Raw genomic sequence first — 25,946 nt, 5'->3', positions numbered from 1 at the left:
CATACGGTCGTGTGCATGAGTCCTTACAAGTATAATAGAGATTCATCTGCTATTTAGATTGTATGTAACACACAGATGGTCAAATTTTCAATACATTTTATGATTTACTTTTTTAAATGTCCAAATTGAAAAAGTTGTAATAAAAATTTCTTCTGCTGAAAGGTACATGAAAAGTGGATAAACTTAAATACTGGAATGAAATGTAGTCAAGACGACATTGATATGAATCTGATCAGATATGTCCACAGAGGAACACTTGGTTCAAAAAATGAAGACAGCTTTACTTTCCACCTGTGGGATGGCAGGAACAGGTCTCCTGAGCTACAATTTCACATCCTAGTTAAAGATATGGAGAAGGGTAAGTTAGATATGTATAGGTTGTTTGACAAGCGAGGTACCCAAGAAATGTCATATATATTCTGTAGTTAAATTTATGCAACAGAAAACATTGATGTTAGATCACTAGAGACTCCACCCCACCCACCAATGGTATCCCAGCCAGGGCCGTTTCTAGGACCGGGCGGCCGCCCGGGGCGCTGTCAGAAGGGGGGCGCCGGCAGGGGCGCCCTCTCGTCGTTTCTCTGCCTGTTATTACTCTCGTGCAGTGCGCCCTGGCTCCCTCCCTCTGAGATCTCGTCTGCCCTGGGACCTGCCGCTGCGCCCGAGTGCCGAGTCCTCTTACTCTTATCTACAGACAGTGTCCGTACGTACCGAGTCCAGTCACTCAGCTCCAGTACGTGCGGGCGGCACTTACTGACGTCACGCGCCTGCTCCTCCCACTAGGCGGTGCAGGCGCGTGACGTACAGTGAGTGAGTGAGCGCCGCACTGCCTGCCTGTTACCGCCCGCCCAGAGCCCCTGAGTAGTGCTGATTGCTGAAAAGAAGCCTGCTGTGAGGCGAGCCTGAGTCTATTCTGTGGATCCGGGACAGTGGGTCACTGGGTGGGTGCAATGTGGTTAAATTAAACAAACAATTTTTTTTACAATGGGGACAGTGACACTGTGGATGGTCTGTGGGGGGGGGGGGGGGGGCATTAATTACAATGGGGGGCGGGGGCCACTGTGGGAGACATGAAAATGGGGGCCACTGTCACTGTGGGGGACATTAAGTTTAATAAGGATCAATATGGACATTATTTAGAATGGAGGCTGCTGTGGGTGTCATTACTCAATATAACTATAATGTCTGATAGGCCTAGTCCTGAGCTGAGTTATATTACCCTGCCCATGCCCTGTATAATAATGTACCCATCCCTGATACCCCTTAGTTATATTACCCCGCTGGGGTATAACTAAGGGGTATCAGGGTACATTCTTATACAGGGCAGGGTAATATAACTCAGGACTAGGCCTATCAGACATTATACAGTTATAATGACACCCACAGCAGCCTCCATTCTAAATAATGTCCATAGTGATCCTTATTAAAAATAATGTCTGCCGGCAGCGGCGCTCACTCACTGTACGTCACGCACCGCGTGACGTACAGTGAGTGAGGTGAGCACCGCCGCCCGCACTACCTGCCTGTTACCGTCCGCCCGGAGCAGTGCTGAGAAAGAAGCCTGCTGTGAGTGAGAGCCTGAGTCTGTGGGACAGTGCGTCACTGGGTGCGCGTCACTGTGACCGTCCGTGCAATGTGGTTACACATTTTTTACAATAGGGTGCGGGGGACATGAAAATGGGGGCCACTGTGGGGGACATTATTTTTAATAATGATCACTATGGACATTATTTAGAATAGAGGCTGCTGTGGGTGTCATTTAGGGCTGCAACGATTGTCAACGAATACCGTTATCAAATAATAACTTTAGATCACCGCATCTTTATTACCTTACAATGAAGCTCCAGTAACAGGCAGAGCGGGCGGCGGCGTAACGGCACCGCAGTTTTCATAAGGGGGGGGGGAGTATTTTTGACACTCGCCCTGAGAGAAATTTTACCTAGAAACTGCACTGATCCCAGCAATCACAAGCAAAGGGGGTCTTGAGTAATTTGTTGCTCTTCAGCAACATGTCCTTGATGAGGACTAATTTTATGTATTGGGGGGAGAAGATAAAAACAGCTCTTATATGTGGTGATGTGATGGATAAATGATAAATCTTTCTGTGATAAATACACTCACCTAAAGAATTATTAGGAACACCTGTTCTATTTCTCATTAATGCAATTATCTAGTCAACCAATCACATGGCAGTTGCTTCAATGCATTTAGGGGTGTGGCCCTGGTCAAGACAATCTCCTGAACTCCAAACTGAATGTCAGAATGGGAAAGAAAGGGGATTTAAGCAATTTTGTGCGTGCATGGTTGTTTGGTGCCAGACGGGCCGGTCTGAGTATTCACAATCTGCTCAGTTACTGGGATTTTCACGCACAAAACCATTTCTAGGGTTTACAAAGAATGGGTGAAAAGGGAAATAACATCCAGTATGCGGCAGTCCTGTGGGCAAAAATGCCTTGTGGATGCTAGAGGTCAGAGGAGAATGGGCTGACTGATTCAAGCTGATAGAAGAGCAACGTTGACTGAAATAACCACTCGTTACAACCGAGGTATGCAGCAAAAGCATTTGTGAAGCACAAACCCGCACAACCTTGAGGCGGATGGGCTACAACAGCAGAAGACCCACCGGGGTACCACTCATCTCCACTACAAATAGGAAAACGAGGCTACAATTTGCACGAGCTCACCAAATTGGACTGTTGAAGACTGGAAAAATGTTGCCTGGTCTGATGAGTCTCGATTTCTGTTGAGACATTCAATTGGTTAGAGTCCGAAATTTGGCGTAAACAGAATGAGAACATGTATCCATCATGCCTTGTTACCACTGTGCAGGCTGGTGGTGGTGGTGTAATGGTGTGAGGGATGTTTTATGGGCACACTTTAGGCCCCTTAGTGCCAATTGGGCATCGTTTAAAATGCCACGGGCTACATGAGCATTGTTTCTGACCTTGTCCAATCCCTTCATGACCACCATGTACCCATCTCTGATGGCTACTTCCAGCAGGATACTGCACATGTCACAAAGCTAGAATCATTTAAAATTGGTTTCTTGAACATGACAATGAGTCACTGTACTAAAATGGCCACCACAGTCACCAGATCTCAACCCAATAGAGCATCTTTGGGATGTGGTGGAATGGGGTGCTTCGTGCCCGGGATGTGCATCCCTCAAATCTCCATCAACTGCTAGATGCTATCCTATCAATATGGGCCAACATTTCTAAAGAATGCTATCAGCACCTTGTTGAATCAATGCCACGTAGAATTAAAGGCAGTTCTGAAGGCAAATGAGAAATAGAACAGGTGTTCCTAATAATTCTTTAGGTGAGTGTATGTGGGAAATCTATCTAAAGCTGACCATACATATTCAATAGCTGTTTCAACAACTATCTTTCCCATCTGCCTCCTAGCTTCTGCATACATAGACAACCACAGACAGAGACTCCTTTCCTTGGAGAACATAAGGATTGTGTAAAAATATTCCTTCCGCACCACCCTTCTCGATCCGACATCATCTGTCAGTGAGAGTCGGGAGCTCCCCACACATTAGGCTAAGGCTACACTGTGACATATGTAGCGAGACGTGCAAAGAAAATTAAAATAGGGGGTTAGTCAGCACATCCCAGTGTGCAGGTGCACGTCGCCATGGCTGAAATACAAAAGCAAAAAACAAACAATGCAACAGCACTCTACAAACCCAAATAGCAAAGTAAATACAATAGTTCCATACTCACTATAGAAAATGTACTAGTGCTAATGCTACGCTCATAAATGTGAGATTCTTGGCAAATACATTGTGCACAAAATTATTTGTGACTGTCTGCCAGCGTCAAGGCGATCTCTATAAGACGGGAACCTAACACTAAATACTACATTTACTGGTGCCATACCGGCCGCCATTAAATTCAGGGAATGCAAGTTCCACATGTATGCTGAGTCCACTCTGTATGCCACCTCTCATGTGTCGCATGACTCCTGGTCTCTGAAAACTTTTTTTTATCGCAAAGCGATATGTGACATGCCTTGACTGTGATGCAACAGTTACAGAAAAACCCACCTTAGATGGATCTTTTGCAAGCGTCGCAGTTGCAGCATGTGGCATTGCGACACCATTGACTATCATTTCAGGAAATGTTGCTCGACTTTTCAGTGACAAGAAGTTGCACGACGCACGTTTACGTGTAGCCATACTCTAAGTGTTTCGGCCAAACCCATCTTTCTTGCCTGGTTCAGCCAACAAAAGTATAATGTGTATGGCCAGCGTAACCCTATTTCCACAAGGTAAACATTTCTATCATATTTAATCATTAAACATTTAATCATATTTGTCACAAATGCTCAGGTCAATTTTATCATTTATCCAAATCCTAAGCTAAAGTCACTTGTTTAGATGTGCGGCAATGTCCTGCAATTTTTATGTCCATAGCAGCAAAAATGTCAAATTCACCCAAGCTTACAATCTATAAATAAATGAAAAAGTACTCTCCAGTCAAACATGAGAAACATGACTATACTCCTGAATCCAAGTGTGGTAACTGAGTGCAGTCTTTCTCTTGTAAGCTTACCTATGTGTGCTACCGTCCTTTCTTGCCTTCTGATTAAGACATGATTGGCACCTCCTCTCTGCTATGGACTATGGAAGATTTTAAGACCCATATCTCCAATTTCTAAAAATTACTTTAGCAATATCATGCAAGTCATTAGTTCCCAGGAGTTAAAGAGGTATCCCCATCTCTCTATGGGCTTCCCCACCATTTGGGTGGTCAGAGATACGAAAGCAGCTGAGTGGGATGTGATATGCTGTTTCTGTAGCTGCCATACAAGTGAATGGGAGATACTGAAACACTGGATCTGCAGTATTTCCCCATCTCACAAGTTCTGGAAACAGCATAGCTTACTGCGCTACAATGTTTGCCTAACTCTCATTCACATGGATGGACGCTACGGAAACAGCGTCACACCCTTAGTTGTTTCTGAAGCATCGACCACCTCTGGCCACTGCATCCAGGTCGTAAACAATTGGCAAAATACCCGTCTAAAGTGACACCTTAGATAGCAGTGGGCTTAGCTCTCATTTGACCCACAGGAATTCTTTTTGACTCTCTCATAGACATACATTCCCAGCTTGGCAGAGTGTGTGTTTTCAGTGAGGAAACTGTAATAAAGCGTTGCCAGACTACTCTGGCATGGCTTATCTCCAGTGGAAACAAAGGAACAAAGGATCAGGCATCTGCAGTTGAGGAAGAATCAGTAGGCCACCATTCACATAAAATAAGGATAGGCCATCAATTTTAAAGTCCCAGATAGGCATGGATGCTGTTGACAAATGAAAGTATGCCCACCTTATCTTGACCTTATAGATGCCACAGAAGTATGAGAAAATAATTCTGAATATTGCATTATATTTCCATAATTTACATGAAATTCTAAATAGTCTATATATTTGTTCATTTATGGCTACAAAGTATGATGCCGAATTGATTATTTAACAAGCCAGTATATTCTAATTTATCTAAAAGTCGTATCCCAATAAAATTTTATATTCTCACTATTTTTTTTTACCACCAGGAGACATTGCAGTATTTGTGAAAACACTTCATGTGTCAAGAGGAGACCGGGTCATCTTAAGCACTAATGTTCTCCTGGCCACTGATGGCACAGACAAGCCAGAAGAGCTGCTATATGTAGTCGTCTCCCCGCCGCAATACGGGCAGATTGAATATGCCAACCACCATGGAATTCCCATAACAAGCTTCAGTCAGATGGATGTGGCCGCTCAGACTGTCTGCTATGTCCACAATGGCAAAGCTGCAGCTGCTGCTGATACGTTCAAGTAGGTGTCTGGATGGCAAGCCTCTCCTGTCTGTCTTTCCTTTCAGAGCTAGCAGATGATTTATTAACCTAATCTCTCCAGTGCCAGGGGACCACTAGGTAGTCTGGGTTTTCTTGGAACTACAGAAGCATGTAAAGTGTGACTGAATCTGTATCCCGAGTCATCTGCTTACAATGTGATGCTTGTTGAGGTTTGATACAATTACTTATGCCTAATGCAATACCTAAGGTCATATAATTAAATATTCTGCTTGGATCCCCTCTTTAAAAACTAAGATATTGAACGTATCCAAGTGTTGTTTACCTTTTGAAGAAGTATTGCATTTTTGTGACTTTTTGGATCTTCTCCTCCACAATATCATATATTCAGCATTTTGCTAATCACTCATCATTTCAACAGAAATTTGCTAACATTTAGGCTGCCGGATTAATGTTTCTTCATCAGTTCCAAAAATCTGCATTCATAAAATCACTTGACAGGAATTCCCTGCCTGGAGTCTGTCCTTTCTATCTAATAATAAATAATAGCGCACTCTCTATATTATAAAACACAGAGAAACGCTGAGCATTGGGGTCCTGTCTCAATAATCCTTTAAGAATTAATAGCCGAAAATTGGACACATAAAGTATGAATGCTAATGAATGATTTCAGTAGCCCCTGCATCTGGTGGTGGCACGACTGCACCTGGTGTTACAGAGTCATCTCACAGGAGATTGTCACCAATCCAAGTCGTTGATATAAAGCCGGTATGGCCAGGCTGTTTTAAAACCGAAAATATAATTAGGGACCCTATAACAAAGACGTGTTCATTTTTAAAACTCTTTTAATTAACATTTTGAGCTGTAAAAAATCTGGCAGAAACCCCCATGTCTGTTAACCTGGTGTTCTTCCCTTGACTGTATTGGGTAGAAGGCCAGAAGAGCCAGGGCAACATCAATTATTGCGTGTCTGAGCGATCAGATTTTATGTTCCACTACTGCACTCTGTTAGTCAGAAATATTACTGTGTATTGTCTGATGCTTCTGGGTTGGAAGAAGAATGTGGCGCTTCTTGTTTGGACAGATGACACGAGTGATTAGCAATCCCTGACATCAGGTGCCGGCAGCACTATGCCAAGTATAGACGCAAATGTCCTCCATTTTGACACGCTGGCTTGATTCTGCATAGAATTGGCACTATTTACTGCTCCTGTGCTTTTTTCCCTCTTTATCTTTTCAAATTCCATGACAGATGGCAGCCTCTGTAGCCAGTTCCATCACCATGGAGCTGCAGGCAGCACAGAGGATCTGTAATGTTCAATTGAAGATGTGGCCCCTGCTGAGCACCAAAGTCTTTCGCTCTCACGTTTTAACCTCTTTCACCATAGGCAGTTTTTACTATGAGTTGTGGGAGGTCTTCTGCTACCTCCTATGAGTAAGATAGATAAAAAAAATGAATAAAATAAAATGCAATATGCATTTACTCCAAGAGACTGGGGCTCAGCAGTTCTCATGTCATTCCATGTCATCTTTGTGGTTGTTGTATTAGATTTTATTATGTCTGTGGTGACCAAGAGTCTTTCATTTTACATTAGTTTGTAGTAACAAATTAAGGCTAGGTTCACATCTGCCCCAGAGGCTGTGTTCGGAGCCTCCATTGCAGACTCTGTCGAAGAGTGAACTCCAGGATGGCCACTGGTCAATGGGGTCGGTTTGATGAAAGGCAGGCTTTTCTCATCAGTCCCTTGTTCCAAAAATCTGCATTCATAAATCACGTGACAGGAGCTCCCTGTACTGAGTCTGTCCTTTATATCAATAATTAAAATAATAACTCTGAGGATTCAGTTATGTGCTGGATCAAATGCTTCCACTATTTCATTGTTCTGCACCAGATCAATGGAAAATGGTAGCACCTGGCGTGAAATCCCAACCTTAGAGGATCTGTCAACTCTCCTGAACATACATGTATTCCATGAAATAGGACAGTTCTGGAGCATCATGCGGATTCCTCAGTTATTCCTTCTTAAAATGAACTAATAAATTCGCTAGGCTTTATCATTCAGGAGAACTGACAGGTTCTCGTTAAAGGGAAGCTATTAGAAGCTTCATGCTTAGACTTCAAAACATGCCGAAGCTTATGGAAAACCTCCTGAGTAAGGGTATGTTATCATTTCTTTTGTGTAGATGGTGAAACAGGAACACTTGCTGAAGGCTCCCTTGCCTCTTTTTGCTAGATTCCTTGTCAGCAATGGGCTGCGAACAAAACATGGCACTCTGGATATAGCAGTGGAGATGGTAGACAAAACTCTTCCAACGCTGTGCAAGAATTATGGTCTTAGACAGGTGAAAGGATCTATGGCATTGATCACCACAGAAATTCTTCAGGCAACTGACCCAGATACATCACTGGAGAATATTACCTTTCTGATGGTCAACCTCCCCAGTATGGGCAAATATATTTAAGAGGGGGCACCAACTGAAGGAGAGCAACTTTAACCCAGAAAGATATTGAAAATATGGATGTTGCCTACAGACATGGAGGGCAGGATGCTCAGATTGACAAGTTAACATTTCTTGTTATGGATAAAACAAATAAAGGATTTATAATGGATGGAAAGGTGCAGATGAATCCAGTGCCGTTCATTATACAGGTAAGGATGACAGATTATGCATGTTATGCATGCTCTCCGGTGGTTACAATTAAGCAGTGAAAAATCCATCATGTTACATAGTAAACATAGAGTGTAAGGCTGAAAAGTTACATCCGTTCATCCAGTTCAACCTATTTTCCTGCAAGGTTGATCCAGATGAAGGTAAAAAACCCAGGGAGGTAGAATCCAATTTTCCTCATTTAGGGGAAAATATTTCATCCTGACTCAGTCAGAAAGACTCCCTGGATCAATGACCCTTCTCCAGAAATTTATACAAAAATTTGTTTCGCAAACAGTCAGTTGCTGCTGTGCATAGCATAGCACATTCCTCAGACACTGTGCCGCAGAGTGGTGTGGATAGTGGAGAGGATTTACGCCAATAGAAACGGAGCATGGCTCCGTTTCTATTGGCGTAATCATCACCACTTTTTTCACTATATCCACACCACTCTGCGGCACAGTGTCTGAGGAAGGCTTTGCATAGCCGAAAACGTTTACACGTATTGCCGTATGTCACTATGCTTCAATTTTGAAACAAAATAAAAGAAAAACACAAAGAACATTACGTTTATCTGCTGTGATCTTTGTAAAAATAACACCTTCTCCAGAAATGTAATATCTATAACCTGTAATATTATTACGCTCCAGAAATACATCCAGGCCCCTCTTGAACTCTTTTATTGTACTCACCATCACCACCTCCTGAGGCAGAGAGTTCCATAGTCTCACTGCTCTTACCGTAAAGAATCCTTTTCTATGTTGATGTACCTTCTATCCTTTAAACGTAGAGGTCCCCTCATCATGGTCACAGTTCTGGGTATACTGTAAATAGATCATAGGAGAGATCTCCGTACTGAACCCTGATATATTTGTACATAGTTATTAGATCTCCGTTGTCTTTTTTCTAAACTATTAAAGGGATGTTCTGAGTGTCTAATAGTGATGACGTATCTTATTCTTAGAATAGGTCATCAGTATGTGATTGGTGGGGGTCCAAGGCCTGGCAGCTTTTTGAAGAGGCTGCGGTGCTCACCGGAGCAGCTTACCAAACACAGTGCCATCCATTGGATAGTGGCTGTGCTTGGCATTGCAACTAATGTTGAGCGCGAATATTCAAAAAAATTTATCTCGAATATCGCAACTTCAAGAATTCTCGAATATTTGGAATATATTCATTGGTCCACAAGCAACTTAAGCAGGGAGGACTTCAGATGGAAAAAAATGACGAATATTCAAAAAAACTAATAAATAGCACTATATTCAATAGTGCTATATATTCGTTTTTGACCCACGCCTGTATTAATTGCGTAATATTCGCATATTACGCGATCATTACCTTGCCGATTTTCGAGTAAAAAAAAAAGAAATGTTAGAATATAACGAATATTCGAATTCGCGAATATTCAATGAATATTCTACAAAATATTAGCGAAATATCGCAAATTCGAATATTGCCCTGCCGATCATCACTAATTGCAACCCAGCCACATTCACTTGAATGGCACTATGCATCGCCTAGGCCATGTGACCAATGACTACAGGGGGGTGTGCAACGGTGTGCAACATGCTGCCCTGATACTGATGAATTGAATATTGAAAGGACGCCGGCCAAGGGCACGTGGATTGGAATGCATGCTGACGATGGTAGACCCTGAAGCTAATGTCAATAATAGATCATATGGGCTCGGGTTTTTAATATTTTCTATATTAAATTATGGATCATGTAATATCTAAGATTTGACATGTGGAATAAGGGTGAAATGGACATTGATACTAGTTTGTCCTGAGCATTTGATGTGGTTGTGTGGAGTAGTGGAGTTCTGGTGTGTATAAGGACTCTGGACACACTTTATTGAGAATAAGGAATTTGACATCAGTGGCTTTGGAAGAGACCACGGTGCTCATCAGAGCACCCTGGCCTTTTAAAAAAACTTTTCGGCAGGAGTGCCGGGAATTGGAACCCCACTGATTACATACTGATGACTTATCCTGAGGATATTTCATCATGTTAAACACTTACACGGCCCCCTTTGAAACCACCTTCTGGAAGGAGTGTCCCATTTCTGAAGTCATTTGGTTGGTTTTATCTGACCACAACCAATTCCAGTGTCATGAACAGCCTTAAAGGGGTTGTCCAAGATAAATAAAAATGGCTCTAAATGAAAAAACGACTTGTTATTCTAACCCCTTTTTCCAACAAAATTTTGTATAGCCCCATTCTGGTTCTCCTCCTGCTGTTTGTTACAGACAGCAACTATGACATGCCAGGATACGGCATGTGCCACGGCAGCCAATCACTGTTCTCAGTGTTAGGGTGCATTCACACGACCATAAGTGTTTTGCGGTCCGCAAATTGCGGATCCGCAGAACACGGATACCGGCCTTGTGCGTTCCGCATTTTGCGGACCGCACATGGTCAGCGCTATATAGAGAATGCCTATTCTTGTCCGCAGCCGCGGACAAATATAGGACATGCTCCATATGTACTGTCCGCATCTTTTGCAGCCCCATTGAAATGAAAGCAAAATTACGGAACGGATGCGGATCCATTTATACGGTCGTGTGAATGCACCCTTAGACTGAGGAGAACCAGAATAGTGCCATAGAAAATGGCGCTGGAGAAAGGTGAGCATAACATTTTTTTTTATTTGAAGCCATATGGCTTGTTTGAGATTTTTATCTCAGGGAATGTGTCATCAGAAAACGGCAGTAGTTAAATCAAGTTTTTTTTATTTTTAAACATATTTTTCATACTGTTATTTTTAATTATCCATGTCACTATCTATCTTTTCAAAATATTCTAAAATCCTGCAGTTTTTGTACTGGTCACTAAGCCTAATAGTATGTTGAGACTACTTCTTCTGCACAGGTCACTATTTAACAGTCATCTCATTATCATCACATGCAGGATTACAATGACAGATAAACCATATATATAGATGACACAGGATCCACAATTCATAATATCCCATAAAAGTCAAAGAACATCTCATGTTCATTGTGTATATGGCCCATGTGACTGTTGTAAAGCATATCTCTAAATGCTGTTAACAATAGCTGAGGAAAGATGGCAGCAGCATTTCGTGTGGAGTGCATTAACAGAAGATAGAGAGCATTCCAAAGGCACAAAATGGGCCACTTTAGAGCTATTTTTGTACGATTTTCGTAATTACAGTATATTACATAAATGGTCAGTATCACTGCCGCCAACACATTAGAAAAAGCAAATCTGTCACTACAAAATGCAATGCAAATTGCAGGCATCATGTTATAGAGCAGGAGGAGCTGAGCAGATTGATATCTAGTTTTGTGGGGAAAGATTCAGTAAAACTTGTAATTTATACAATAATATTGCTGCTATTTCTGACTTCATTGTACACGTAGGAGGAGTTATCAGTAATTGATAGCATTTTCTATGTAAGTGTGTATACATAGATAGCTGTCAGTCACTGATAGCTGTACACGGAGAGGTATTATCAGTTATTGATAGCATTCTCTGTGTAACTGTGTATACAGAGATACCTGTCAGTCTCTGATAGTTGTACATGGGGGAGGTGGTATCAGTGATTGATAGAATTCTCTGTGTAAGTGTGTGTATACATAGATAGCTGTCAGTCACTGATATCTGTACAGGGGGAGCTGTTATCAGTGATTGATAGCATTCTTTGTGTAAGTATGTATACAGAGATAGCTGTCAGTCACTGATAGCTGTACACAGGGGAGGTGTTATCACTGATTGATAGCATTCTCTGTGTAAGTGTGTATACAGAGATAGCTGTCATTGACTGATAGCTGTACATGGGGAAGGTGATATCAGTGTACATTGGGCAGTCTTAAAAGGAACTGTTTAAAACAGAGCTTTAAGAGTTGCATGGACATGGTCATATGACCAAAGCCCTAAATGGACAATAGGAGTGATACAGTTAAAAAAAATTATAGCTGGGTGGGAGGGACTATAAACTAGCTGGGCATTGTTAGGGGAAGTGCTGGAGCTGTGGTAGAGAAATGAGAAGTGCATTATGGGTTTGGTTGGATACAGGAAGTGCTACATACAGGATGTAAACAAACCACAGTAATTCGTTACATGATAAAAATGGGTCCAGCGAGAGTCCAAAATGAAAAAAAAAATTAAAACATAGGGAATATGAGGTAAGCACAACTACATATCTGCTAAAAACTATAGTAATCCCAGAAAACCCCATATGGAATGCTGGACCCACAAATTTTGATGAGATCAACTGAGAAGTTGTTTGTGGCAGCCTGATTGTCCAAAAGAAAGTTTGAGACTGTTAGATTTTTACAGGGTGGTAGCTCCCTTTCTCTTCATCCTGAAACAGGCATGCATGGTGGGCTTATCTCAGTGTGCATGGTCATGGGAGAACTGTGAAAGATAGCTGTTGGCTGTAGTTTGGCTTACAACAATAGTATCAAAACATCCAGTTTTATCATGAAATATATACTGTATCATATAAAACTCACACAATATTTATATGGTTGTAATATTGTTCACATAGGTTGATTTTCCAGATGATACCAGTCCTAGAATTGTCCACCTTTACTGTGCAGCACAAATTCAGCTTCTCGATGATGATCGGTATGGAATCTACATAACATCTAGGGAAATAAAGGCTATTGATCCAGGGACAGAGGAGGAAAAAATTATCTTTAAAATATTAAGAGCTCCTCAGAGGGGATACCTGGAGAATGTTGTATCAGGTAAGCTCAAAATAAAAAGTTTTTATATTAAAGCAGTTTTGCAGGGAGTAAGTCCAAGTTCACACTTCAGTTATTTGGTCAGTTATTTCCATCAGTTATTGTGAGCCAAAGCCAGTAGTGAAGCCTACTTATAGATAAGGCATAATGGAAAGATCTGCACCTGTTCTGTGTTCTTGACCCACTCCTGGTTTTGGCTTCTAATAACTGATGGAAATAACTGACCATATAACTGAAGTGTGAACTAGGCCTAAGCATTACTCACCTCCACTGATCCTCCACCACTGCTGTTCCAGCACTGCCTCCATCTCAGCTGCACTTTACTTCCTGTCCTTGTTTGGCACTGCAGAAATGCCGGAAAAGACCTGCTCAGCCAATCAATAGCCTTAGGCCTCCTGCACACGACCGTTTTTTTTTTCCCGTTTACTGGCCGTTTTTTGCGTTCCGTGTACGGTCCGTATACGGAACCATTCATTTCAATGGTTCCGCAAAAAAAACGGATTGTACTCCGTATGCATTCCGTTTCCGAATTTCCGTTTTTCCGTTCCGTTTTAACATAGAACATGTCCTATTATTGCCCGCAAATCACGTTCCGTGGCTCCATTCAAGTCAATGGGTCCGCAAAAAAAACGGAACACATACGGAAATGCATCCGTATGTCTTCCGTTTCCGTTCTGTTTTTTGCTGAACCATCTATTGAAAATGTTATGCCCAGCCCAATTTTATCTATGTAATTACTATATACTGTATATGCCATATGGAAAAACGGAACGGAAAAACGGAACAGAAACGGAAACAAAAAACGGAACAACGGATCCGTGAAAAACGGACCGCAAAACACTGAAAAAGCCATACGGTCGTGTGCAATAGGCCTTAAAGGGAACCGGTCACCTGGATTTTGGGTATAGAGCTGAGGACATGGGCTGCTAGATGGCCGCTAGCACATCCGCAATACCCAGTCCCCATAGCTCTGTGTGCTTTTATTGTGTGAAAAAAAGATTTTATAGATATGTAAATTAACCTTAGATGAGTCCTGTCTCCTCCATGCTTGAGAGATGAGTCCAGCGTTCTCTGACTCTGAGCCTAGCCACGCTCACTGTGAAGGAGCCCAGCACCACCCCGCATACCCCTAAACTCCTCCTTGCTCCCCGATGTCACAAAGCTAGAGCGCCATAATCTCGCGATGTGCGAGCTAGCGCACGCGCAGTTCGTTCCCTGAGGCTGATGCCAGCACAGGGAAGGAACACTATGCGGGCATTGGGCATGCGCTGGGCTCCTTTACAGTGGGCGTGGCTGGGCTTCGGAAATGTTAATACCAGCTCCTTGGGCTTCTTACTTGCCTCATTTACATATATAACATCTTTTTTTTTTTTACACAATAATAGCACAGAGAGCTATGGGGACTGGATATTGCGGATGTGCTAGCAGCCCATGTCCTCAGCTCTATACCCAAAATCCAGGTGACAGGTTCCCTTTAATATTTCCTGGCATTTTCAGCATGTCGAGCTGGGACAAGAAGTGCAGAACAGCTGGTAGCAGAGCAACAGTGGAACAGCAGTGGTGGAGGATTGCTGGAGGTAATGCTTCTTTTTTGTTTCCTGTTCTGGCCCATTTTTTTAAATTCTCCCCTGAAACCCCTTCTAATGCTCTGTATGTAAAATGATATCTTTCAATACTGTTTAGATAGTATTTTGTTTATGCCTACTTTATACTATTGGATGATATAATCCCAGCATAATATAATACTTGTAAATCATCTACTGTTAAACTGGTATTCTGGTGTGTTAATTTTAATTTATTCCTAACCGCAGTACCCAAATATACGTTGGTGGTCGAGTATTCAAATATGGCGCCCACTCGCAATATATATGGCATATATTTAAACAGCAGACACCCAGAGCTAATGTATGTGATTGACGATAACATTGATTGCACACATTTAACCCCTCAGATGCCGTGGTCAAATGTGACCATGGCACCGGAGAGGTCAAAATCTGGGAGCACGCAGCCGTGCACCTTGTTCAAGTTCCCTAGGGGAATTATTAAAAAGTAAAAAAAAAAAAAAAAAGTTTTCAAAGGTATTAAAATATACAAATTCAAATCACCAACCTTTTCTCCAAAATTAAAATAAAGATACATAAACAATAAAAAAATAAACATAATGGGCATTGTCAAGTGCAAAAACGCCTGTAATATTACAATACTAATATAAAAATATTTATCCTATGCGGCAAACGGCAAAATGAAAAAAAAGGCCAAATGGTGATTCACTGTTTTTTGGTCTCTTCGCCTCCCACAAAAATTGACTAAAAAGTTATGGGCGTAAGAATATGGTGATGCAAAGAATTTTTTTCATTTATTTTCCAAAGTTTCTTTTATTTCAGTATTAAAAAACAAGAAAGCTATATATATGTGGTATAGTTGTAATCATTCTGACCAGTAGAATGAAATTAAAAAGTCAGTTTTACAGCACAGGAAAACGCTGTAAAAACAACATGGTGGCGGAATTGCTTTTCCCTGCTTCCCACTACACTGTATGCAACTGTAAATGGTGCCATTAGAAATTACAAATTGTCCCACAAAAACCAAGCCCTCATATGGCTATGTGAATTGAAAAATAAAAAAGTTATGGCTTTAGAAAGGCTGGAGGTAAAAAAAGAAAAAATTGAAAATTGCCTGGTCCTTAAGTGGTTAAATAAAATAAATCGAAATGGGGTCAAAGATGGCAAACTTAGCACTCACCTTACTGATCAGGGGGATCAGTAAGGTGAGTGCTAAGTTTGCCATCTTTGACCCCATTTCGATTTTTTTTTTTTAACCACTTAAGGACCAGGCAATTTTAAATTTTTTCTTTTTTTACCTCCAGCCTTTCCAAAGCCATAACTTTTTTATTTTTCAATTCACATAGCCATCTTGTGTTCTGTGCCTCTCCACTTCCTCCTCTTGGGCTCCACACCCCGCAAACAGAGGACTGGAAAGGAGAGAGAACCAGAACACAAGATGTACATAGACAGTGGGCGGCAGTGGGATAAGTACTTCCCATTGCTTATTTTTACATCTCCTTCCCATTTGTTTGTTTAAAATCATCACACCAGAGCACCCCTTTAAGCAATTATTTTGGGACAAAACTAAATTATAATAGGGAATCAACAATTGTCTTCCCAGGCGATTTTATTTCAGACCAATTCACGCAGAAGGACTTGAGCAGCAAATCTTTATTGTACGTAGTAAACCCATCAGTTGACGTCTATGAAGATTCAGTGGAATTTGAAGTTACAGATCCATCTGGAAACAGAGCTGCACCTCAAATGTAAGTCACCACGTTATTCTGCCGCAAATAGATAATCAACCATCATTTACAATTTTGCCAACATCCTCTTCATAGCCCACTGAAACACTAGCTCCAGATTGTGATGTTGAGTTCACTTGCCTGTGAAGAATACAGCACACCACCCTAACACACATTAACAGTGCTGACAAAATATGGAAGAAGCCAGATTTCTATAAATATGGATGTGCACAAGTCTGCAAACACAACTTCTCTGACAAGTTCCCTGGTGGTCGGTGGTATTAACGGGTTTATTGTCAGCTTCCTAGATAGTCTTGTGTAGTGAAGGCGTTAATGCCAGCTTTCCTTTTTGGTCTAGGATAGTGGAGGGGTGGTCTAGCTGTTAATATGCCAGGCAGATGTAAAATAACACATTTGGAAATATTTCATGCACCATAGAAGTATATGACCAGATACCATTTTTGTGAATTGCAGGTGTATACCGCCAACTGTGGTGTACATTAAGTCTTTCACAGTAGTATGAATGTAACTGTTTAATACTGAATGACAAAAAGTAATCCATCGGGGTTGTCTTGATAACATGGTGGTGGAATCCTTTTCGTACTGCGGCTGTACAAATCGTATGTCCAACCATATTCTTATTCCTGAGAATAGAACTGCCTTCTGCTAGACCTGAGGGTCCCTGTTTAGTTAGGGGTCCTTTGTTGTGTCAGAGCTTGGGCCCACCGGAGGATCCTCTAGTACTCTGGTGGAGCAGTCCGACCTTGTGAGTGCAGCATCTTGGCTGAGGACTTTGTCACAGCATATGGGTGAGCTGATGCCTATTTTTTATATTACACATTATACAAGTAAAAAAATGTATAAAAAATATATTAAAAAAATATATAAAAAGGGAATCTCATTCCCCCTTTTTTATCTATACACTATACAGGCATATTGAAAAACAAATGTAAAATGTACCAGGCGGCAGAAAATCATTTGACCTTTTTTGTCCATTGCATATTCATTGCAAATTAATATGAGTGTTGTAGATCAATGAGATTTAAGTATTATGCGATGTGCTTAATCCGTTAAATCCATCCCTAAAAATAGATCTGTAAATTGTTTTAATACTTGAAATCTATATCCAGCTGTGGTACTTAGCAATGTCACATTTCACCAGTAGATGTCCCTCTTGTCCTACGCTTTAGGGCCAAATCAAAGGACAGGAGAACTGCTAACAAAACGTCTGTTTCGTTGTGACCTTTAGGCCAGGGCTATACAGGGACATGTGTCATAGCATCTAATGATTGGCAATGGTGACTGCGATACGCCAGACGCAAAAAAATCCAGACCTGGTGGATTTATTGTCTCGCAGGTCGTGCAAGACTTTCACTCCATTGACTTTAACAGTTCAGTTTCAACTGTTCTGCTATTTGCTGTTGTGCGACACATGTCTCCGTATACTTCAGTCTTAAGGAATGCACATTTGCTGAAGAATACCAACTAAAATGTGACGGGTACTTCAAGAAAAACTAATTCTGCACTTTCTATTTCTATGCACCCAGTGGCTCAATCACTGAGCGTGAAAAATGATATTGTGTCAAAATAAATTGATATAAGATGGATGGACGGACAAAGAGACAGGCCAACAGAGACAGCTATAGAGATAGATAGACCTATAGATAGATAGATACCGTAGATAGATAGATTGATACCGTAGGTAGATAGATATATAGATAATAAATACAGAGGTAGGTAAATTGTTGTACTGGGAGGGCTACAGCAACCAGTGTGACCTACAATAATCACTTCACTGAGGTCTTTTAATTTTTCACAGCTTGGAAATAAAATGGTCTCACGTTGAGTTGCTCCAGGACATGTATGAGGTGTGTGAGACGGAGGCACTGGTGTCTTTGAAGATAACACGCTGGGGTTACTCTGTAGACTCTGCTTTCATTTCACTACAGGTAACAGACAATATATAGTCCATGTATCTGCTGATATGAAATGCACACTCAGGCAGTATGTGCTTGTTTCATACCTAGGTATTCTGTTTAGTGACTGCAGCATGTAACTGATAAGATCATAGGTTCAGAAGAACATAAAGGCTTGTTTATGGAAGACCCTCACCACTTAATAAAAGATGTTGCCCAGTTTGTGCCATGGTGCCACCTCGGTTTTAAATTATTTTGTTCCCTTTTACTCAGATTAGTTATTTAAAATAAAATAATTATTACCTCAAACACAAGGCAAATAGGGAACGAAACGTGGATTTACACCAGCAGATTGTCAGGAAGGAAGTGTTCCGCCCAACTGTCTGCTGCTCGTTAAGAGGAGGTGAAGGGCTCCATTTACATGCAGCGATCACCTCCACAGTATGAAGATGAGCGGTCGCTCTTGTAATTGCTCATCCTCATACAGCTGCATTATTTCTGGGAAGCAGATCGCTGCACGAATGACAGTTTCACCCGATGAACGAGCGGCACCTCTAGACAGGCAGATAGTCGGGAACGAGCGTTCACAGGAACAATCATTCCCGATAATCTGCCTGATTATTCCAAATCCACCTCTAAAGATATATTTACACTGTGCTGACGAGCAGACAATTAATGGGAAGTAAGCATTCCTTCCAGATAAGTGCCTACTAGTCAGTGGAGGTGAAAGGCTTCATTTACATGCAGCGATCACCTCCACTGTATAGGGATGATCGATGACTACTTCCATCACCCATGCTCATAGAAATTCATTGTTTCTGGGCAGCAGATCCCGTTCACACAGGACGATCTGCTGACCAGAAATGATGACTGAGTTGCCATACCAAAGATCATTTCACCCAATGCTTTGCATGATCTGCGCGCCTTTACACAGGCCAATTATCCGGAATGAGCGTTTGTACAAACGTTTGTTTCAAATAACCGGCCCGAAAATTGTGTAAACAGTCCATAACAAAAGTAGGTCTAATATAGTGTTTTTATTTGAAGGTAAATGGAGTAAGTGCTGTGGATGGAAAAGATTTTTCTTCAAGCTCTTCAAGACTAATCCAGTTTGACCCAGGTATGGTTCTCTTTCCAAACCACACTGACGGCATATCTAGTCTAATATCTTCCATATAGCATATGTAAATAGAACATCTTTACTGAAATGTCTGTATATATTGCAAGAATTAAAGATTATACAGAGATAAGTGGTGCTACGTAGGACATGCACATCTCCTCCTGTAGATGCAGTTTGTCACCTATGTCAATCAGGGGTGGATTGGCCATAGAACCTACACAGAAACTTCCCATGCGGCCGCCCAAGCCCACCTGAAGGCCGCCAGCTAGAGAACTAGTGGTCTAAAGCTCTCAAGCACTTATGTACTTGGCTGGCAGCTGCAGGTGCTCTCCTAACGCCTAACTTCAACTGTATTACCATCCTGAGGCAACTAGAGTTGGTTGGAATGTGACATCTGGAGCTGGCCACCACATTGGGGTGGATTCTTGGGAAATAATTTGTGCTACTGGGACATTATTTTTTGCTGCATTTTGCTCTGCCGGGGCAGTACATTGTGCCACAATATGGTATTGCTGGCCGTACCTACTTGTGTTAGCACTGCCTTCTTTTTTTTCCCAGGGCCACTCTAAGTTCCCAGTCCACCCCTGATGTCAATCACTGACTGACTGATACATAGTACTGCTTCTTCTTCTTCATAAAAGAGGCTCTTCAGCAGCTGCAGTGTGTATTATGCAGTACTATGTTCCAGCTGCTTTAAAACATTAAAATACACAACTTCAAGGAGATGTCTCATATGCCCCGATCAGTGGTGAACATGCATCTCCACCTAACTCTTCAAAAAGAGGTTCTGCAGAGGTTCTGTTCTATGTGTACCATTAGGATAAATATATCCCGTACTATACATAGGACTATTAGTCACCTCCAAGTGCCATGACCTGTGTGAAGGCACTAAGCCTGCAACATTGCACATTTCTATGACCACGGAGCTCCATAGGTCACTATGATGCTTTCAGTTTGGGTCATTAGGCAGGTGAACAGGCTGGAACTTGGGGCCGTACTAACAAAGCTAAAATGCGGTCGCACCATATCTGTCTGAATGAGGCCTAAAACTGTCATTTTTCATTGCAAACCATGTTTAACAACTGAGATGGTTGACACATATCCAAAATGAAGGTTTTTAGTGAATATCGTTTTTGCTAGCGAAACAATGTAAGTTGCTTTATCTGATAAGCTTGGGTGGTCAACGTGTGGAGGGTGCGCTTCAAACATCTACCACAGCAGGGTAAAGACTATTCTATAAATGTCTATTCTCTCAATTTTTGTTCATAAATGTGAAGCAGAGATTTAGAACAGTTTGGAAACGGGTAGAAACATAATAATATACTTATCTTATTTCTGCAAATTTCTGTGTAAGCCTTTGTTTATCTGCACAGCAGGGGAGTAACATGCTATAACAAAACATTATCTTCCTTACATTATACTTAATTCATTAGTGGTGAAACATAGTGATTTGCTGAGAGAATTTGGCATGTTTTTACATTTCTCAAACCTTACAAGTAGAGAGCCCTTGCTTTTGCCTGCCAACAGCTAGACTTTCTGTTCACTTCACAAGACAGAATTATCACTTTGGCTGTTGCACAGTTAAACACTTTACAGATTTACTAAAAAAAAAGAAAAAAATTACAACCGTGTAATTACTGAATTAAGATGGGGCCGTCAGAGGTGTTTGAGATTTCAGTAAGTATTCATTGATGTTAATTGCGCTAAACTTAATATTCACAAATACGTCACCTGTCATTGGGAATACAGCCATACGTAAGTATATCATGTATGTACAAAGTGCAGCCATTTACTAACCCTGTCTAATATTCCCACAGTCAGTGTTTAATGAGTGATTTCAATCCATGATTGTGAGCCAAAACCAGGAGTGGAGCCTCCACAGGGATAAGGTATAAGGGAAAGACTTTACACTTGGTCTGCATTTTTGAACATAGTAACATAGTACATAAGGCCAAAAAAAGACATCTGTCCATCCAGTTCGGGCTGTTATCCTGCAAGTTGATCCAGAGGAAGGCTAAAAAAAAAACTGTGAGGTAGAAGCAAATTTTCCCCACTTAAGGGGAAAAAAATTCCTTCCTGACTCCAATCAGGCAATCAGAATAACTCTCTGGATCAACGACCCCTCTCTAGTAGCTATAGCCTGTAATATTATTACACTCCAGAAATACATCCAGGTCCCTCTTGAACTCTTTTAGTGAACTCACCATCGCCACCTCCTCAGGCAGAGAGTTCCATAGTCTCACTGCTCTTACCGTAAAGAATCCTCTTCTATGTTTGTGTACAAACCTTCTTTCCTCCAGACGCAGAGGGTGTCCCCTTATCACAGTCACAGTCCTGGGGATAAATAAATGATGGGATAGATCTCTGTACTGACCCCTGATATATTTATACATAGTAATTAGATCTCCTCTCAGTTGTCTTTCTCTGTTCACTAAAATTCCTAGGTCCTTTTCCATGTCAGTGTTACCCAGCGTTTTACCATTTAGTATGTACGGGTGACTTGCATTATTCCTTCCCATGTGCATAACCTTACATTTGGCAATGTTAAACCTCATCTGCCCCTTCCCTGCCCAAGCCTCCAATCTATCCAGATCCATCTGTAGCAGTATACTGTCCTCTTCCGTGTCAATTACTTTACACAGCTTATTGTCATCTGCAAAAATTGATATTTTACTGTGCAAGCCTTCTACAAGATTATTAATAAATATATTGAAGAGAATAGGGCCCAATACTGACCCCTGAGGTACTCCAATAGTGACAGTGAGGTACTCCAATAGTGACAGTGACCCAATCTGAGTGTGTACCGTTAATAACCACCCTCTGTTTTCTATCACTGAGCCAGTTACTTACCAACATACAGACATTTTCTCCCAGTCCAAGCATTTTCATTTTATATACTAACCTTTTATGCGGTACAGCATCAAATGCTTTGGAGAAGTCCAGATATACGACATCCATTGATTCGCCGCTGTCAAGTCTAGAATTTACCTCCTCATATAAACTGATTAAATTAGTTTGACATGACCGATGCCTCATGAAGCCATGCTGATATGGCGTTATTTGCTTATTTTCATTGAGGTACTCTATGATAGCATCTCTTAGAAAACCTTCAAACAGTTTACCCACGACAGATGTTAAAATTACCGGCCTATCGTTTCCGGGCTCTGTTTTGGACCCTTTTTGAATATTGGCACTACATTTACTATGCGCCAATCATGTAGAACACTCCCTGTCAGTATGAAGTCCTTTCCTCCAGACGCAGAGGGTGTCCCCTTATCACAGTCACAGTCCTGGGGATAAATAAATGATGGATAGATCTCTGTACTGACCCCTGATATATTTATACATAGTAATTAGATCTCCTCTCAGTTGTCTTTCTCTGTTCACTAAAATTCCTAGGTCCTTTTCCATGTCAGTGTTACCCAGCGTTTTACCATTTAGTATGTACGGGTGACTTGCATTATTCCTTCCCATGTGCATAACCTTACATTTGGCAATGTTAAACCTCATCTGCCCCTTCCCTGCCCAAGCCTCCAATCTATCCAGATCCATCTGTAGCAGTATACTGTCCTCTTCCGTGTCAATTACTTTACACAGCTTATTGTCATCTGCAAAAATTGATATTTTACTGTGCAAGCCTTCTACAAGATTATTAATAAATATATTGAAGAGAATAGGGCCCAATACTGACCCCTGAGGTACTCCAATAGTGACAGTGAGGTACTCCAATAGTGACAGTGACCCAATCTGAGTGTGTACCGTTAATAACCACCCTCTGTTTTCTATCACTGAGCCAGTTACTTACCAACATACAGACATTTTCTCCCAGTCCAAGCATTTTCATTTTATATACTAACCTTTTATGCGGTACAGCATCAAATGCTTTGGAGAAGTCCAGATATACGACATCCATTGATTCGCCGCTGTCAAGTCTAGAATTTACCTCCTCATATAAACTGATTAAATTAGTTTGACATGACCGATGCCTCATGAAGCCATGCTGATATGGCGTTATTTGCTTATTTTCATTGAGGTACTCTATGATAGCATCTCTTAGAAAACCTTCAAACAGTTTACCCACGACAGATGTTAAAATTACCGGCCTATCGTTTCCGGGCTCTGTTTTGGACCCTTTTTGAATATTGGCACTACATTTACTATGCGCCAATCATGTAGAACACTCCCTGTCAGTATGAAGTCCTTAAATATCAGAAATAAGGGTCTGGCTATGACATTAATTAATTCTCTTAGGATACGGGGTTGTATGCCATCTGGTCCTGGCGATTTGTCTATTTTAATCTTTTTAAGACACCCCTGTTCTTCTTTCTGGGTCAGACAGGGCACTTTTAATGGGGAATTAACTTTCACATTATGCATTTCATCTGACAGTTTATTTTCTTCAGTGAATACAGTGGAGAAAAAAATATTTAATAGCTTTGCTTTCTCCTTATCACTCTGTAAAGTGTCGACACCTTCAGATTTATACTTTTTACCATTTATATAATTGAAAAACATTTTAGGGTTAGTTTTGCTCTCTTTGGCAATTAATATCTGGTTTTGGCTCACAGTCACTGATGGAAATCATTGACCAAATACTGAGGCCTAGTTCACACTTCAGTGTTTGGTCAGTGATTTCCATCAGTGATTTTCAGCCAAAACAAGGTGCGGGTCCAAAATACAGAACAATCAATGAAGGCTCCATTCCTTGTTTTGGTTCAAAAATCACTGATGGAAACCACTGAAGTGTGGACTATGCCTGACTGTGTGAATAAGGTCTTAGACAGTGTAAACGGAATATAACAAAATGGCCAGATGGAATGCAAAACGGAAGCTTTTAAGAGGCATTTCGTTTTGCTTCATCCTAATAGAAGTCTATGGACAAGCATAACAGATTTGTCTGGTTTCCGTTTATGCTGTCGACAGGACTTTTTTTTCCCGTCCTGGATAACGGAAACCAACACCGTTTTTTCCACAGTTTTGGTGCATATTGTCACATTTTAAACGATGCTCCTTCCTGCTAAGCCAGAGTATTTCCTGTAGCCCCACCCCTACCCCATCAAGCAAGACACAAGCATCTGAAAGATATCATACTAAGGGCTCATGCACACGAACGTGTGCCGGCCGGGCCCATGCTGCGGACCGCAAATTGCAGTCCGCAATGCATGGGAACCAACCGTGGGGCCGCCGCATGAGGATTGCGGACCCTTTCACTTAAATGGGGTCCGCGATCTGCAACCGACTGCACTACTTTTTTGCTGTCCAAAGGCGCAGAAAGAAAACCTACGGAAGCACTCCGTAGTGGGGTGCACGCGGCGGGTGCCCGTGTATTGCCGACCCGCTGTTTGAGGGCCGAAATACGGCCATGTGCATGGGCCCTAAATGTGGTGCTCCAGGTTTTCCCCACAAATGGAGTCAGAATTCTGGCTTTAATCTTATTAAATCTTCCCCAATGTATCTGCCTACTGGTTGCACATAACGGCATAGCTGGCTTCAAAGGTCAAAATTTCATGAGATTTCCCCCAAAAAAACATTGATGGCATATTGCTTATATTTAAAGGGTGACACTCGTGAACATGCATTCTGCTGGAAATTCCATTATGCTATTTAATAATATACCTTTTATTTTCATGTCTCACGATTGTGAGGATCTCAGCTTGCGGTCATTGAATAGAAATTGTCTGTATTTACTTCCAGTGGATGAAAGTGTGTCCCAGTCACACTGGGTTCAGACCTGAGCATATTTGATATGCGCGTTTAACGCGCGTTTTTGTCGCGCGTTTTTGTGCGCGTTTTTGTCCATAGTCAACGCGCGTATTACGACAAAACGCCCCAAAGAAGCTAAAGAACTTGTTTATGCTTCGGGCGTTTTTCTGCGCGTTCGAACGCGCTGTAAAACGCGAAAATGTGAACCAGTCCCATAGGGAAGCATTGGTTTGCATCGGTTATGCGTTTTACAGCGCGTTCGAACGCGCTGTAAAACGCGCAAGTGTGAACTTAGGGTCAATGATCACACACAGGTGGGCAGATCTTTGATTAGTACAATAACGTCTTCCATTAACAATGAATGCTCCTATTCAACGACAACATGCAGTGATCTTGAAAACCATGACAAACTGATGCAAAAATTATGTCTGAAAATCACAGTATATTCTATAATTTCTAAATAGCAAATACCTTCATATAACCAAATAAACATGCAAGCACAATACCCCTATTGTTTGGCATACAAGCCAAGCTTAATAATTTTATTGGGTATTCAATACATGCCAAGCGTTTAATAATTTAAGAACGACTTTCTCAAACACTATCTGACAGCATGCCAGTCCCAAATGGGTCAATCAGAAATGTGTGTCGGTGGGACGGCTGGAGAGCCAGATGCAACACTGTAATGTTTCATTTCCATCACATAAAAAGACATCTAAGGAGACTGATTGGTAATTTGGTCAAAT

At 41.5% G+C, this 25,946-nt stretch overlaps 1 protein-coding gene across 1 annotated transcript in view; it reads left to right on the top strand.

Annotated features, from left to right (window-relative positions):
- Positions 1-25,946, top strand: part of FREM1 (FRAS1 related extracellular matrix 1) — a 244,676-nt gene that overhangs the window by 163,805 nt on the left and 54,925 nt on the right. The window contains 8 exon segments of the mRNA XM_040417167.1: positions 163-358; positions 5,566-5,830; positions 8,043-8,236; positions 8,239-8,459; positions 12,974-13,175; positions 16,338-16,482; positions 18,281-18,410; positions 19,425-19,497. Of these exon segments, the coding sequence (XP_040273101.1) occupies positions 163-358; positions 5,566-5,830; positions 8,043-8,236; positions 8,239-8,459; positions 12,974-13,175; positions 16,338-16,482; positions 18,281-18,410; positions 19,425-19,497 (1,426 nt within the window).

The sequence above is a fragment of the Bufo bufo genome, chromosome 2, assembly GCF_905171765.1.
Source record: "Bufo bufo chromosome 2, aBufBuf1.1, whole genome shotgun sequence".
Taxonomy (NCBI): domain Eukaryota; kingdom Metazoa; phylum Chordata; class Amphibia; order Anura; family Bufonidae; genus Bufo; species Bufo bufo.
Note: the sequence above shows the minus strand (reverse complement) of the source record. Positions and strands in the feature narration are given on the sequence as shown.